The sequence below is a fragment of the Lethenteron reissneri genome, chromosome 66 (assembly GCF_015708825.2).
Source record: "Lethenteron reissneri isolate LAM-NWPU_2019-01 chromosome 66, ASM1570882v1, whole genome shotgun sequence".
In the NCBI taxonomy this organism is placed as follows: domain Eukaryota; kingdom Metazoa; phylum Chordata; class Hyperoartia; order Petromyzontiformes; family Petromyzontidae; genus Lethenteron; species Lethenteron reissneri.
In genome coordinates this window covers 5,517,989-5,534,398 of record NC_083844.1, presented here as the reverse complement: position 1 = coordinate 5,534,398, position 16,410 = coordinate 5,517,989, and the positions used below count along the sequence as shown (strand labels likewise).

The 16,410-nt window shown below is 45.5% G+C and overlaps 1 protein-coding gene across 4 annotated transcripts in view; it reads right to left on the bottom strand.

Annotated features, from left to right (window-relative positions):
• Positions 1–16,410, bottom strand: part of LOC133359824 (uncharacterized) — a 184,744-nt gene that overhangs the window by 44,644 nt on the left and 123,690 nt on the right. For all 4 annotated transcript variants that reach the window (XM_061578362.1, XM_061578363.1, XM_061578364.1 and 1 more), the window contains exons 35-39: positions 15,846–15,960; positions 7,636–7,821; positions 4,808–4,953; positions 4,402–4,534; positions 984–1,258 (exon numbers count right to left, since the gene is read on the bottom strand). In XM_061578362.1, the coding sequence (XP_061434346.1) occupies positions 984–1,258; positions 4,402–4,534; positions 4,808–4,953; positions 7,636–7,821; positions 15,846–15,960 (855 nt within the window). The remainder of the gene's footprint in view (positions 1–983; positions 1,259–4,401; positions 4,535–4,807; positions 4,954–7,635; positions 7,822–15,845; positions 15,961–16,410) is intronic.

Genomic DNA, 16,410 nt, shown 5'->3' with positions numbered 1-16,410 from the left:
GTTAGCAAGTAGCACCCATGAAGGCCAGCACGGCACACGAGGAGATGGGTGGCCACAGCACTACCCCCGGCTACCTTTGTCTCCTCAGTGGCGATGACTTTACACACTGCACCAGGACTGGTTCAGATCATCATCACTGGTGGCGTTAGCAGGAATCAAATTCGGGTCGCTGGGTTTGTAGCGCAGCCCGCTAACCAGTGCACTCCTGTTCCTGAATACAACAACAACCACCATTCGCTACTAGGTGACAGTGACATCACCACGGCACCTGTGCCAGGCTATGTGCACTTTAAGGCCAAGTGAAGTGTCGAACGCCCACTGGCAGGTGGTTACGGGTACAGACCCAGGTGCCACGGGTTGACTGAGATGACTTGGCCGATGCACCACCTGTGTGTCCCCTGATACACGCACACACTCGTGTGTGTATATATATATATACAGTAGAACCCCTCCGATTAACGACGGTAATTGGTTCCAGGAAACCGGTCGTTAAGTTAATTGGTCATTAAGCGAGTATAGGAAATACATATTAAAGGCTAGAATTCGTTCCAATAGCATCGAAAGTTACCTTTTTCACCATAAAAACGTACTTTATATTTAGAAAATTTATATTAATACTTAAAGATACATTACAAACTCATACTATTAGAATAATCATGATTAATCAATGCATTAGTTAATATTTCCTGTCCCTACAACAGCCCATCGTTAACAGGGTAATGGTCGGTAAGCGAACACATTGGGCTCTACGTAGGCCCATAGTTAAGCGATTAGTTGTTAACAGTGGTGGTCGTTAAGAGGGGTTCTACTGTATACTACTATACATGACAATACTATACACACTATAAACTACTATACACTACACTAGAGACTACACTATACATTACACTACACACTGGGCTCTGTGGAGGCCTGTCCTTAAGCGATCAGTCGTTATAAGTGGTGCTCGTTAAGAGGGGTTCTACCGTATCTAGATAACGTACTCGGAGGAGACGACGATGGTGAATGACACAGTCGTCGAGGTCTCGGTGGAAGCGACGTAAAATCTCCCGGCGATCTCCCCCAGCGGCTGGCTCTCCGGCACGGCGATGGAGAGCACGAGGGCGGCCCGCTCGCCATGGGCCAGGCTGAGTGGCGGGGCACCGTCGCTCTGCCGGGAGCCGTTCTTGGCGAAGCTCACCAGGTAGAGGAGGTCTCCACCGGGTAAGGTGATGCTCACTTGGTCGGCCGTGACCTTGCCCGTGTTAGTCACTGACAGCTACGCAACGACACCAATAATTAAATGGTATAAAAATGTAATGAAATAAAAATACATCTCAATGTTAATAGGACGACTCTGCTTTCGATGCCTTCATCACTACCCTCTTTTTCGCAATCTCAATACAGTGGTTCCCCTGTGTATACATGGCTTCGGTTCCCCTGTGTATAAATGGCTTCGATGATTCATAGATTTTTCAATTGGGTCCTTTGGCCGTATCGAAGCTCAAATGACCGCAGCAGATTTTACACAATGCATTTTTTTATTTTTAAGATGGACTGCCTGGGCTCACAATGCAAAAAAACATAAATCGTGAACACATTACCGGCTTTAGCAGAAACATCTTAAAGCAGCCGTCAAGAATAATGACGAGTTAAAATTATAATAAAAATGTATAATGCGCATTCCATCCTAGAATCGCAATATGTGAAAACCAGGAGAACAAGAGTCACTGACCAAAGTAAAGAGTGAATGCCACCTTAAAGAGATGGGTTTTCAAATCAGACTGAAATACATCTACCGGCTCTGATTGCCTGATTTCAAGTGGCAAGGCGTTCCATAGCTTGGGTGCCATGCTAACAAAAGCCCAATCACCAAAAGAGCGCAACCTAGACCTGGGAGTGAAGAGCAGTTGGAGATCAGAATATCTTCAGGACCTTGATGGAATATATCTGGAGTTCAGTTTCAGTTTCATTTATTAGGTATAACCCTCTGAGCCATGTGGAACTTGACTCGGGTGCAACCGCAACAAACAAAAACATGAACAAGAAACATCTTAAAGTGACTACACGCAACAGAAAAATCCAGGAAAAAACAGCCAAGTCTTTCAGAAAAAACACCGTATTTCAACGCTGTGTGCAAAAATCCCAGTGGGGTGCAAGTAAAACAATAACAACCATAAGACAATGTAGATTAAAGTTATCAGGCTAACTCTGTACTACAACAAACATGGCTAAACCAAAAGTTTTCTAAATCACCAAAATAAAGCTATAAAAACAATGTAACATTGATCATAGGAACTGTGATTCAAATTTAACAATAAACGATATACATAACATGTATGACTAAACTCATGCAGCCATAACAGCAGGAGTATCAGTAGCAGAATCAAAAAATTTCAATACACCTTTAAAGATCAGCACACGATAATCAAAACTCAAGATCATACTTTTCAGCGGTCATGATACACTTGATTTCAGGCCATTCTGAATAGCAGTGGCAGCTAGGGGTGTCCAACTCCTCTAGAGCAGTTTTGAGTGAAGATCTCACAGGTAGTGATCCAAGTTGCAGTTTATTGGCCATCGCATTCCAGACCCTAGGGGCATCAATAGAAAAGGCCCTTCCTCCAGTATTTGTACGGCAATAAGGAATGTGAAGCTGGTAAATGAGCGAAGACCTTCGGTCACATTTGTTCTTCAAAACAGTGAGGAGATCCAGCAGGTAGTCTGCTGATGTTTTTGTAAGTAAATCGTTAATAAATAAGATCTGGTGCACAATCCGTCGATCATTAAGAGAAGTTAAGTTTGACCCAATACAGAGATCGCAGTGGTGGATCCTATATGGGCAGTTCAATGCAAATCTTAAGGCCGAGTGATAAATTGAGTCAAGCTTCTTCAGTATAGTACTGGGGGCTGATTTATATACAATGTCACAGTAATCAAGTAGAGGCAGTATGGTAGCTTTTATCAATTCCAAGCGTAACATAGGGGGGAAGCAGTGCTTGTGTCGATACAGAAAACTAATTTTTTATTTTGTCTTTTACCAATATAATCAATGTGATCTTGAAAATTCAGTTTTGAATAAAAGATGACCCCGAGATACTTATAAATCTTGACTTGCTCTATTTGATGATTATTTAAGGAATATAATTGGGGGGAAAAAGCATCCTGCTTTACTCCTGGTGAGAAGCATAGCACCTTGGTTTTGGAGATATTCAGGACGTTTAAGTACAACGAGCTGATGTTGTAGTTTGATGAAATCACCCTGGAGCTTAGCAATCACGTCATCCAGCAGTAATCAGGAATGATCCAGGTCAGTGCCCAAGTCATTGACATAAAGAGAGAACAAGAAGGGCGAGAGGATGGAACCCTGTGGAACCCCTTTTGTTATCTTAATGCTGTTTGACCTCCAACCATCTATGAATACAGTTTGGGTGCGAGAAGAGATGTAAATTTTTAACCATTCTACTGCGTGTTTGGAGAAATGGAGGTAACTTAGTTTACTAAGCAGGGTGTTGTGGTCGACTGTATCAAAGGCTTTGGACAAGTCAAGAAAAAGAAAGGTGCAGTACTGCTTATTATCAAGGCTACTGTAAATGTGATTCAAAGAGTCTAATGCAGCAGATGTGGTGCTGTATTTTTTTTGGAACCCAGATTGGTTTCGATGTAATCGATTGTTGTCGAACAGAAAACTGCTAATTTGGTAGCTCAATAATTTTTCAAAAATTTCATCAACGGGGACAAAATTGAGATAGGTCGGTTGTTATTTGGATCATCTTTAGGGCCCCCTTTGTGTAGTGGACAAACATAGGAATGTTTCCATTCTAGAGGTACTGATGCTTCTTTGATGGACAGGTTGAAAATATGGGCTCTAGGTTTGTATATTAGGTGACCAACAGTTAAGAGCAAAGACGGGAATACTATCCGCTCCGGTAGAGGAGAACCTTTTGAGGTAGGACAGTTGTTTCAGAACATTACTTTCGTGGATAGGCTGGAAACTAAATTCGTTTAATGTTTAGACAGAGATGTAGGAAATTGCATGAGCAGGGGTGACTCCCAATACATTATCAAAAAGGTCACCAGCTTCAGAAAAATGAAGGCTAATATTGTCGACTATTTTTTGGGGCTCTGAAAAATAGTCCCCATTTTGGTTAAGTGTAACGGGCAGATCATCTGTATTAGATGCCTTTTCGATACATTTGATTGTTTTCCAGAAGATCATGGCATTGCCATGTGATTGCATCCAACAGGGAGATGGGGCAATACCAATTAGCTGAGTGTTGTGTGGGCTACGTTGCATAATTACTTTGCAAGTTTTTGAGGGATGGCAACTGGCTTTGGGAGGCCTTTGTCCAGCGGTGGATTGAACATGGCCGATGATGCAATTCGCCATGCAACAGCAGCAGCGGTGTGAGTTGACCTTACCTCTGCTAAGGAAGGCTTTCCTCTGAGCACCCGCATGCTCAGTGACCCCGGTTGAACTTCAATGTTGGGCAGTGAGTATTTGTAGTCGAGGAAAACTGTCGCCGTAGTCTCGGTTCCCAGCTCTGAATGCGCTCTGTCACACACACAAAACACAAAGATTCCGCGTTTATTCCATGAACAGACTGTTGGGGAAAGTGCTGTAAGCGAATAGCACCTACGAAGGCCGGCATAGCACACGAGGGGGGTGGTTGGCCAACACCATGCCCGGCCGCCTTTGTTTCCCCATTGGCGACATTTAAAATTGGAGTACCGTGACGTTTCACCAGTAATTACAACAACCAACATCATCAGGCGACAGCCAGAGTTGTGGAGAAATCCTCCCCCTGTTTTGGTCTTAATAACTTACCTTATAATAAAATACGCTTTGAAAGCATGGGGAGCGACTATCCAAAGAGAGATGGGCACTGCGCTTCCTGGGCGCAGGGTCTCCAGAAAGTTTGAGCCATTTTGGAACGAGACGTTCGACTTCAGAAATGAAAGGCGATCTGGTATCTGCGAAAGGGAAAATTATTGTTGAAACAAAGAATAAAAATAAATCGCGTGCACACACGTGGATTTTGTACCACTTTTCAACATTTGCCCTTGAAAGGATTTAATTAGCGATATTATAAAGCCATTTCGTTATCTTTCAAGTTGCATGATGAGATGATGAAGAGGCTTGAGCAGTGTTTTTTTTTATTACAGCAGTCCCTCGGTGAACAGTGACATCATCGGGTTCACAGTTTTTCGGGTTAACGTTTCGCATCCCTTTGGGACCCCCATGGTTTCAATTTAACATTATGAATTGTGATGTAACAGTAACATGTTTATGTTTATGCACACGGGCGCCAATTTCGGCCAATCGAGCGCTCGTAAGTGTGGCTGAGCCATGACCTCGGTCAATCAGCGACGCCTATCTGTGAGCGTTTATATCGCGACTTTCTTTGTTTACATACTTGTGTTTTCTGTCTTGGCAGTGGAAAAAGCTCTCTCGTGCAAACTCGGTGATGTTACTTTTTTTTCAACTTATAAGTGCATTAGATTCACAGTTATTTGGTTAACAGTAATTATTGTGGAGCGGATTAAAACGTTAACCAAAGGACTACTGTACTATTAATATTATTGCCACGTTATGGGAAAACCTGCGGTCAACCAATTTGGCCAGAATTCCACTTGGCAAGTCCCAAACAGCAACGCAAACTTAAGCTACGCCACGGATTTTTATTTTTAGATCGGATACAGCTGGGAGTGTACAGTAGGGCTGAACGATTTGGGGAAAATATCTAATTGCGATTTTTCTGACAGATATTGCGATTACGATTTGATTTGCGATAAACATTTTAAAATCAAGCTTCAGTTCAATATTCGCTGTGTAATAGATTTAAAACATGTGATGGAGCATTACACATGATACCCTCAAAATACGAACTGCTCTTTATCTTCTAATGCAAGGATGAGAAGTTAAAATATACGAATTTCTTCCAACATGTATTTATGAAAATATTTTAATTTAAACAGAACAATCAAACATAGAACAATTGTTAAGTTAAATAAATAAAGTTATAATAATAATAAAAATAAACAATTCCAATAAGAAAGTAATATGACTTTTCAAATTACAAATTTGCTAATAGCATTGTTTAGAAATTGCGATTTCCATTTGAAATCGATTAATCGTTCAGCCCTAGTGTACAGTAGAACCCTTCTTAACGGCCACTCCTGTTAACGACTAATCGCTTCACGATGGGCCTCCATAGAGCCCACTTACCGATCATTCCCCTGTTTATGACAGGCTGTTGTAGGTATAGTAAATATTAATTAATGTATCGATTAACCGTGTTTTTTTCTATGTTATGTGTTTATAATGTTGTTAATATCTTTATGCATCAATAATCATTGTTTAAATATTATAAAGTGCGTTCTTTTTGGTGAAAAGGGTAACTTTTGATGCGAGCGGAACGAATTATGCCTTTAATATGCATTTCCTATACTCGCTTAACGACCAACGACTGGTTTCGTGGAACAAATTACCGTCGTTAAGAGGAGGAGTTCTAACATACACCAAGTCCGAGAGCGGCCCCCTTTGCAGTGATGGAAATCACTGAGCGCACACTAGAATCACGAACGGCGTTTTTTTTTCCAGGGCGAAAATGAAACGCTGCTCTCAACCAGTACCCTATTAGAGCAACTGAGATGTTCGTGAGATGGGGTGGGGTGTTACTGTGACCTACTTCTGAGTGGGAGGCCTCATATAAACAGGTGAGCTGTACCAAGTAAAGTTATTGGCCATAACTTGGCCCTGCCAGGGGGGACATTTGGTGGCCTACCACCTACTACGCTCATAAGGAATCGTAACTACAAGTGCCCGACAGTGGTGATGTGAAGATAGGTACCTCTAACATCGTTACCAGGTAAGGCCCGCTACTGAGCTGCTATGTAGCTTCTTTTTCAGAAGCGATCTGACCATCACAAAAATGATAGCTCAACGGAGTGGCTTATCAACATCGTGTGTAATTTTATAAGCAGTCAAATTAACTAAATGCACATTTCTAAATGTGGAGGGAAAAAAACGGAGGACCCGGAGAAAAATCCACGTGACCATGGGGAGAGAGACACACAAACTCCGAATATATGGCAGGTGTCAAGATCGGCGTCGAACCCACGACCTCCTCCATACCCGGTGAACCAGTTAATATCTCCTACCGTGGTGTAATGAGCAGCACACCGAACGTGCAATAGAAAGGTTTCTGGCTCAATGGTGCCCACATATGTCCATGCCGCAATGCGAATTGGTACACCGGTTAGTCGATTGTCAGGTGGTGGTGGGTGGCGGGGTGAACCGTGGGTACTTCCACCTCTCCAAGACACAAGAATCAGAATCGTTATCTACAATGGACGAATCAATGAGCTCTGAAACTTTTTTTCACAGATGTCCACATCAGGCCAGCGTGGCTTGATGTGTGTTAGTCTGGTGTCACTTCCCCCGCACCTCCGATTAGCATGGTTGGCTTACGTACGGTGGTGCCAAAGAAGTTCAATGTACTGTATGTACAAGAAAATATCTTTCAGACGGGTCCACATCTGGCCAGAATGAACGCAGTGGCCAAATACCGCTCTCTACAGGGCTCTCCCTAGAGCCCCCTGCGATGGATGCTCCTTTGCACCAGGAGTGGAGTGAGCGAAGACACTGCTTACCTCCAAGGTGATGTTGAACAGGGGTACGGATGCCAAGTTGACCAGACTGGTGGCGTCAGGCCGCAGTTCCTGGATCTCTCCCTGGGTATCGCCACTCATGTAGATGCCGCTCGGCTGGAACATCATGCCCAGAACGTCCCAGGACTGCGGCACAGCGCCGGTTCGTGCAGCGGGGTGTCTCGCAACCTAGAGGGGGGGGGGGGGGGAAACGTTGCGTTCCAAGTCACAAGGGGACAATTTCACAGGCTAATTCAGGTTGACCGGGTTCCAGGTGGTCAAAAGAGTGAATGGAGGTGTTGTTTACACCAACATTTTTTTTAGGTAATCATTACTTCTTTAACAAGTACGCTTTCGCGACCAATATAATCCACAATAGAGGTTTTTTGTTGGTAATTACTGTCAAAACGTACTCAAACTGTAAACGTAGTGGGTTTACTCTTCAACACACAACCGGTTAGTTAGTGCTGTACTTGCACTTTTGTTTACATGACATAAACCTTACCGATTGGCCGTGTCAAGTGGTGGTGGTGGGTTTAACGACACACACATTTATTTTGATGCAATCTAACCCAAAAACCCCCCTCTATTATGGATCATTACTTTTACAATGCAGCCGTGGGAATCATCACAAATAAGCCACAAATACATGCAGATCTTATAGCTCATTTAAATGGAAATCCACTGCTATGTGAAGGCCTGCCCAGACCCTGTGTGGAGTTATTTGACTACACTTCACTACGCTGGTGAGTGCCGATGTTGATGAAGGTGGGACATGTGGGAGAGGCAGGTGTGGGAGGGGGGGGGGGTAAAGAGGCATAGAAGCACAGATTCCAAAGAACACAGGATGAGATGTTACTATCCTTTGTGCAAGCACTTCCAAGAGTTCATGAACAGTGAGCCTGGTGAAATTTGGGGAGCGCATCGTCAGTAGTGACCCTTTGGTTCCTAGGGTGTTTCGGCCTTTCATACTATACACCCTCCCCAAAGGCGGCCAGCGACAGGGTGATCAATCCTACGCTTGCGTCCCATTCCCAATTAGTCATAGGAGTTGCCTTGTTGTTGATAGCCAACATCCCATGGGACTATGCATGGCAGGGGCGTCCTCCTCCCTGAGTCAAGCATTGTTGACTGCATACCTCCTGGCCCTCTCACTTTGGGGCCCAGCTGGGGTCTTTCCTCTTCATCCAGAGCCACTGACTGCTGCCTTCTGCCGCCTCCGATACAGCTCTGATTGCCGAACGCTGGCTCTGGCCCTTAATTCCCAGGTCTCTAAGCAGTCTGGTTGTAGATGTTGCCACAAAACCTCTGCAGCCCACCTCCACTGGTCGGACTTCTGTGTTCCAGCCATGATGCCGTGCTTCGGCAGCTAGATCGGCATAGCGCAGATGTTTTCGCTCATAAGCCTCATCTACTGAGTCCTCCCAGGGTACTGTGAGCTCAATGATGAAGACCTTCTTGAGCGAACAGGACCAGAGCACCATGTCAGGTCTTAGGGTGGTGGTTGCGATCTCCGGAGGAAACACAAGTTGCCGGCCAATGTCAGCTAGCATTTTCCAGTCGCGGGCCAAGCGCAGCTGGTCTCGCTCTATTGGTGTAGAGCCGCTCTTCGGTGGTTTAGCCCCTTCGCGGACAAAGGTCGTCCGTAAGGGGTGTGATGCTGCTGGGGGTGGTAGGGAGTTGGTGGCAGCTCGCTTGTCCTCCAGGGCGGACGCAAGGTTTTTAAGGACTTGGTTGTGACGCCAAGTGTAGCGTCCTTGGGTGAGGCTTGTTTTACACCCTGTGAGAATGTGCCTGAGGTTGGCTGGCATGGAACAGAGGGCACAGTCCGGATCTTCACCATACCATTGGTGAAGATTAACTGGTGTTGGAAGGATGTCATATGTTGCTCTGATGGAAAAGCTCAACCGCCTCGCTTCCATGGCCCACAGATCCTTCCAGCTGATCTTCCTCTTCTCCACACTGTCCCATCGAGTCCACTGTCCTTGTTTGGCAAGAGAGACTGCCTTGGCCCACCTTGCAGCCTCCTCCTGATGGCGTACTTCCTGCACTACCATCTTCCGCCGCTCTGGTGCAGTGGCCTTACTCCAAGCAGCACGGCTAGTTAGCCCAAGGCCTCCTCTCCCTTGCTGAACATGACCCACAATGTCAGCATGTCTGAGGGCTGCTGTTGCCTCCTGGACTGCTTTTCCTGGCCTCCATTTGCGCCCAGTTGCCAAGGTCGGCGCGTTGTTGCTCACCACTGGGTCTCGAGATTCATTCAGTGTCATCTGGAGCCTGGTTTTTGCACACTTGAATTCCTCGGTTAGACTGGTGAGGGGCAGCTTGAGGACACCATCTCCATAGAGGCCTATGGTGGTAAGGCATCGTGGAACTCCGAGCCACTTCTTTAAGTAGCTCGTGGCTCCTCTTTCCATCTTCTCCACTGTTGAGATTGGAACCTCATACACTGCTAGGGGCCACAACACCCGGGGTAGGAGACTAAACTGCAGACACCAGGCCTTTAACTTTCCAGGTAGCTGGGTGTTGTCGATGGACTGTAGGCTACTACTGATGTCTTTGCGCAGCTGTTGCACCTGGTCTTTGTCCTTCAGGCTTGCATCATACCACCTTCCAAGGCTTTTTACCGGCTGCTCAGACACTGTTGGGATTTGGTCATCTCCGATGAAGAATTTCAGGTCACAGAGTACTCCCTTCACAATCGAGATGCTGCGTGACTTGGATGGTTTAATCTTCATACGGGCCCAGCTGATGTTCTCCTCGAGTTTTCTGAGCAGTCTCCTGGTGCATGGGACAGTGGTGGTCAATGTTGTAATGTCGTCCATGTAGGCTCTGAGTGGAGGGAGGCGAAAACCAGTCGACTCGCTGTCCACCAGCAACCCATTTTGAGGATCTGATGATAACCTCCATTGCCATTATGAATGCCAATGGAGAAATGGTACATCCCGCCATTATACCTACATTCAGGCATTGCCATGAGGTGGTGAACTCTGAGGTGGTGAAGCAGAACTGCAGATCCTGAAAGTACGACTTCACCAGGGTTGTGATGGTGTCCGGTATGTGGAAAAATCTGAAGGCAGACCACAGGAGTTCATGGGGCACAGAGCCAAATGCATTGGCGAGGTCGAGGAAGACTACATGGAGGTCCCTTTTCTCCACCTTGGCCATTTGGATCTGGTGCCAGATCATGCTGGAATGTTCCAAGCAGCCAGAGAACCCTGATATTCCTGCCTTCTGTACAGATGTATCGACGTACACATTCCTTTGCAGGTACTCGGCCATCCTCTGGGCAATGATCCTAAAGAAGATTTTACCCTCGACATTCAGTAAGGAGATTGGGCGGAATTGGCTGATGTTCACTGTATCCTTCTCCTTAGGGATCAGGACCCCGCCTGCCCTACGCCACACTTTGGGTATTATCTTCTTTTGCCAAGCTGTTCTCATAAGCCTCCAGAGGAACCTCAGAACGTCTGGTGCTTTCTTATACACTTTGTACGGGACTCCATTTGGCCCCGGGGCTGATGCTGTTCTTGCCCTTCGAACTGTGTTTTCCACCTCTTTCCATGTCGGAGGGCTGGTCTCAATATGATGTTCCCGGGGTTCAATGGGTGGGATATCTGATGGGATGGCCAGATGTTCATGTCGCTTTGAGTCAAAGTTTGTTGTTCTCAGGTGCTCTTCTAGGTCTTTCTTTGTTGTTTTTAGAGCTCCACTTTTTTCCTTCGTGAAGAGACTTTTAAGGAACTTGAAGGGATCTTTATAGAATCGAGTTCTAGTTTGTTCTTTCCTCCTTCTGCGCTTCCGTAGGTTCTCTGCTCTACGGAGGGATGCCAACCGGGTTTTGATGTCAGCCTGAAGTGCCTCTATGCCCTCCTTTTCCACTTCCGAGGCTTTTTTCCACTGTTTCTTAAGCTGTCTCCTTTCTTGAACGAGGCGCTTGATTTATTGTTGCCTCCTGGACACTGGTGGGGTTGGAACCTTTCTCCCGCCTTTTGCCTCTTGCACTCCAAAGCTTTCTGCCCCGTACTCATAGATGATGTCCCCCATCCTCTCCAACTTCTTCTCCACTGTGCCTCGAAGTTTCTCGAGGGTCAAGGTAAGGTCAGTATTCACTGTTTCCCACAACTTCTTGTCACTGGCGCCAGGCCACTTCACATACGGTCTGTGCCCTGGTAGTCTCCTCTCGATTGCAGGTCTCGGAGGCTGGGTGAGTTCCACTCCTGTTGTTGGTTCCACCTCAGTTGTTACTTCGGTGCTTGAGTTTACGTCCTCCATGACAGTGGTACTGATGCACTGCAAACTATGGTTTGCGTCCAGTTGCTGTGCTTCATTCGACTGATTTGATCGCTTTCGCAGAAAGTAATCAATGCGAGGCCTCTGTCTCTCTTTACCCAAACACCCCTTCTTCCCCTGGTGGATCCTCAACCCATGGTGTGATGTAACTTTCCTTCAACCACAGACACATACCTGCATCTGTTTGTGGCCTGCTGTTGCAGCGGAACTTGTGACAGTTGCTGTGGTGTTCTCTTGTGCTGTGCTCTCATTACTCGTAGTCGTTTCCGGTCCAGTCGTTACCATGTTGTCAGTCGATGAGTCATCTTCCGCCCCCGCTCTCGCAGACTCTAGGGGTATTCTCGTATGTTGACTTTCTGTAGCTAAATCGGGTGTTTCCAACATACTGCGAAGCATGGGAAACTACAGAAATGGGAAGCTAACCCATGACTGTCCCAGTGGGGTCTATTCCCTCCTGTCAGCCGTCTCTCCGTGCCGCCACAAGGACTTTCCCCTGTTGTCAGCTGATCTTTCTCAGCAGTCACTGGACAAGTCCAGATATTCAGATTCCAAAGAACACAGGATGAGATGTTACTATCCTTTGTGCAAGCACTTCCAAGAGTTCATGAACAGTGAGCCTGGTGAAATTTGGGAAGCGCATCGTCAGTAGTGACCCTTTGGTTCCTAGGGTGTTTCGGCCTTTCATACTATACACCCTCCCCAAAGGCGGCCAGCGACAGGGTGATCAATCCTACGCTTGCGTCCCATTCCCAATTAGTCATAGGAGTTGCCTTGTTGTTGATAGCCAACATCCCATGGGACTATGCATGGCAGGGGCGTCCTCCTCCCTGAGTCAAGCATTGTTGACTGCATACCTCCTGGCCCTCTCACTTTGGGGCCCAGCTGGGGTCTTTCCTCTTCATCCAGAGCCACTGACTGCTGCCTTCTGCCGCCTCCGATACAGCTCTGATTGCCGAACGCTGGCTCTGGCCCTTAATTCCCAGGTCTCTAAGCAGTCTGGTTGTAGATGTTGCCACAAAACCTCTGCAGCCCACCTCCACTGGTCGGACTTCTGTGTTCCAGCCATGATGCCGTGCTTCCAATTACTGGGGTGAGCGGGCATTTTCTGTCACTGAGCCATGGTTGTGGAATTCTCTACCGTGGGAAATTCGTTCATCTGACAATGTGTATACTTTTAAGTCTTGTCTTAATAACACATCTTATTAAGTCAGTTAATTCTATTTAACTTCTCCTTCTCTCTTGGCCTTATTCTTACAAGGCGCCTTGAGACATTAGTAAAAGGCGCCTTACAGATCAAATATAAATTGTTATTATGACCAGTTCATAAAGCCTGTTTTCGCCAGGCAAAAGTTTTCAAAAATAAAATAATGAACCCGATTAGATTTTTTTACAATTTGTATCTACGACCAGACACTAACTACTCAAAAAATTGGTATTTTTCCGCAAAAAAAATTGTTGACAACTTGATTCAACTTCTTATATTTAAAGACATACCTATCGGAAAACGCTACATTTAAAGATTCTGTTCTTTTTTTATTAGATAAAAAATGAATCAACTTAACTCTATGAGGGAAAGCTCTTCTATATTTTACCGTTTAAGAATTATTCAGATTTGAACATCATAAAATGCGGACTTTTACGTTAAAAACTGCTTGAATCCGAAAAATCTCAAAACAATATAAAATGGAACAATGGTTCCCACTTTAATTGTATCTGCTCTTTAACGGCCTATCAAAAAAAAAATTTATGTTATTTTTTCAATGGTTTCTGAATGACATGCACAAACATTTTCATGGGGCACTTGAAATCGAAATTTGGGGGCTCTAGAATGAAAAATCTAGGATTTTCCGATTTTTTGCTGTTGATTGCATCCTAAAAGCTACCTTTGTACCTGTGGCAGTCAGAGAGGGATAGCCTTGGGGGCAAGGTGTCTCCTGATTGGGGAGGGGTTCGGACTAACACGAGCTTGATGGATTGGACTTATTTGAGTGTGCCACGCTAACCCATTTAGAGAACAAAGGGCGTGACTTGAGACCACGCTGACCACATTTAAGGCAAGAGAGTCGGCCGTGTCGGTGTGTCAGTCCAACGATCATCGTCTCGGAGCCAGGAGTGTTGGTGATAACAACTTGCAGGCCTGTGAGAGTGATCGACTGGGGTTCTGCCGTTGACTGCTGGGCTGTTCGCGAGTGTCTCATCCCAGCAACCCTCGTCTCTGAGTCAGGAGTGGATCGTCACAGAGGACCACCTGCCGCTGCCGTCAGAGTGGCCCTCTGCAAATGCTGGGAACTGCGGGGCATTGGTAGCTGGGACACTTTCGGGGAAGAGGGGAAGTGACTACCAGAGGGCTTGTGAGGTTGTCCCTGGAACGTTTTTGTTTAATCTGTTCCAGAACTGGGGAACACTTCATAGGGACCCTGGATGGTTGCTCCGCAGCTGTCTCCCGTCAGCGTTCGTGTTTGAGGAGATCCGTGAAACTGGTATTGTTGGGTTGTTGTATGATTGTATTGTTTGTTGTTGCTGTTATGTGGCCGTGATCCTTGTTATACACCACACACGGTCATCGGGGGGCGTCTCGTGAAATAGTGGTCCCACCACATACTAAAGCACATCAGTGCGAGCACTGAGAGCTCGGGTTTCAGTTTAAGATCGACTCCTTCAAAGCTCATGTCGCAAAAGGACGCACCGTTACAATACCAAATTTCAGCTTTCTACCCTGTCGGAAAGTACTCTAGATGTTTTTGAGACATATATTAAGGTCTTTATTTATATAGATTATTACTGGTTAGCGCCACTGCACTCTATCACATGGCCATCTGGAACGTTCCCTCCCGATATTAGGAAGCCACTGGGAGCTATGCACTCTTACATCATCAAGATTGGCAAACTCATTTCTTTAGAACTGCTGCTTGTTGTTGTGTTTAGTTTGTTATCCTTCCTCTAGTACCTCCGTTAAGCGTGGTTGGCTACGTATGGTGCGAAATAAGTTCAACATACGCACATATAAAGTGATGTTTTGCACAAATGAGAATTGAGGCGGTGTTCATCAACTGTCTAGACTGCAGTGATTCTCAACCAGGGGTATGTGGACCCCTGGGGGTACGTGGCAATGTCCCAGGGGGTAAGCGAGGTTGTTTATAAATGTGTGAAATTATATCATACATCAGCGTCATTGGTGAATAATCATGTTGCATGAATTTTGCCGACGTAAAATAACTACAATAACATTTAAATCCATACGGTAAGCTAGAACGATATAAACGACCTTTCTAAACTCACTGATCGTAACCAATGTTGGTTTCCAAGAGTAACCAGCGAACGTGAGCAAATTATGACGCGCGTGTAGCGCGTCTGTTGAAATTTGTTTTAATCATGGTGGCTGGGCAGATGTATTTCTGGCTGCCCATTCGAGTACAATAGAAGGCCAAATCCCACTCAGCTTCCTCAATCTGACGAGATCGGGGTGCATTCTAGGTGATTTGGTTATATTCATATCGTGGCTGACAGAAATTATGAGTGGAATTGATACATCATGCGAGTTATTTATTGCTGGGCAAGGGACGGTCAAAATATATGATTGGGTTAAATTATGACATCACCCTGCTGCTCTATTTAAGACCGGGAGCAGGTGGAGGGCTTCACTATTCTGGCAAATCGCCCGATGATGCTGGATGTAATTACCAGCGAAACGTCGTAATCAAAATTGTAAATGTTGTGGATTCATTCTTCAACATACCGGTGGGTTAAAGTAGTTAACTATTTTTCTTTTGTCAACGTGACACATTTTTTACTGATTGGCTATGTCGGGTGGTGGAGGGTTGCGACACATTTATCAATAACGCGATCTCACCCAAACACTTTTATTATGAATAATATTGGTCGCGAAAGCCTACGTGTTAAACCAAAAGAAAGAAACTTACCGCTTGAAAATGTCCTTTTTCGTACGAGGTCGGATAAAAAATCACCGCAAAATGGGTGCGATTTTTGCTGAGCGTCACACTCTCAATGGTCCTCGTGAAATCTTGATGGATAATGCTGCGGCAGAACACCATGGAATTGTAGTTGTGATAAAACGGCAAAATGCAATGCACCATATGGGAGGGGGGGGGGCACCGTGTGTACAGGCGTCTCTCGATTGACGAAAGGGAATCTTATCATATCTCGAAGGAATTTATATAGTGCCTTATCCAAGGCACTTTACACATAATTAACAATGGTACATACGGATGTGATGTTGGAGATGAGGTGAATGAAATAAATTAGAGGAAGCAATGGGGGGAAATCTGTGAGGCTGCGTGGATTCGGTGAAAGGGAAATTGATGGCAGTAAATGACGAGTGGATTGAATGAATGGGGGTTAATGAGTGAATGTCGTATAATGATAATATGAAGAGTGAAAAGTAATGGTAGTGGCGGTTGTGAGGGGGAGATTGAGGGGGTCATGGGGTGAGCTAGGGAACAATAAGTGCGAGTTTTTGAGTGTGGA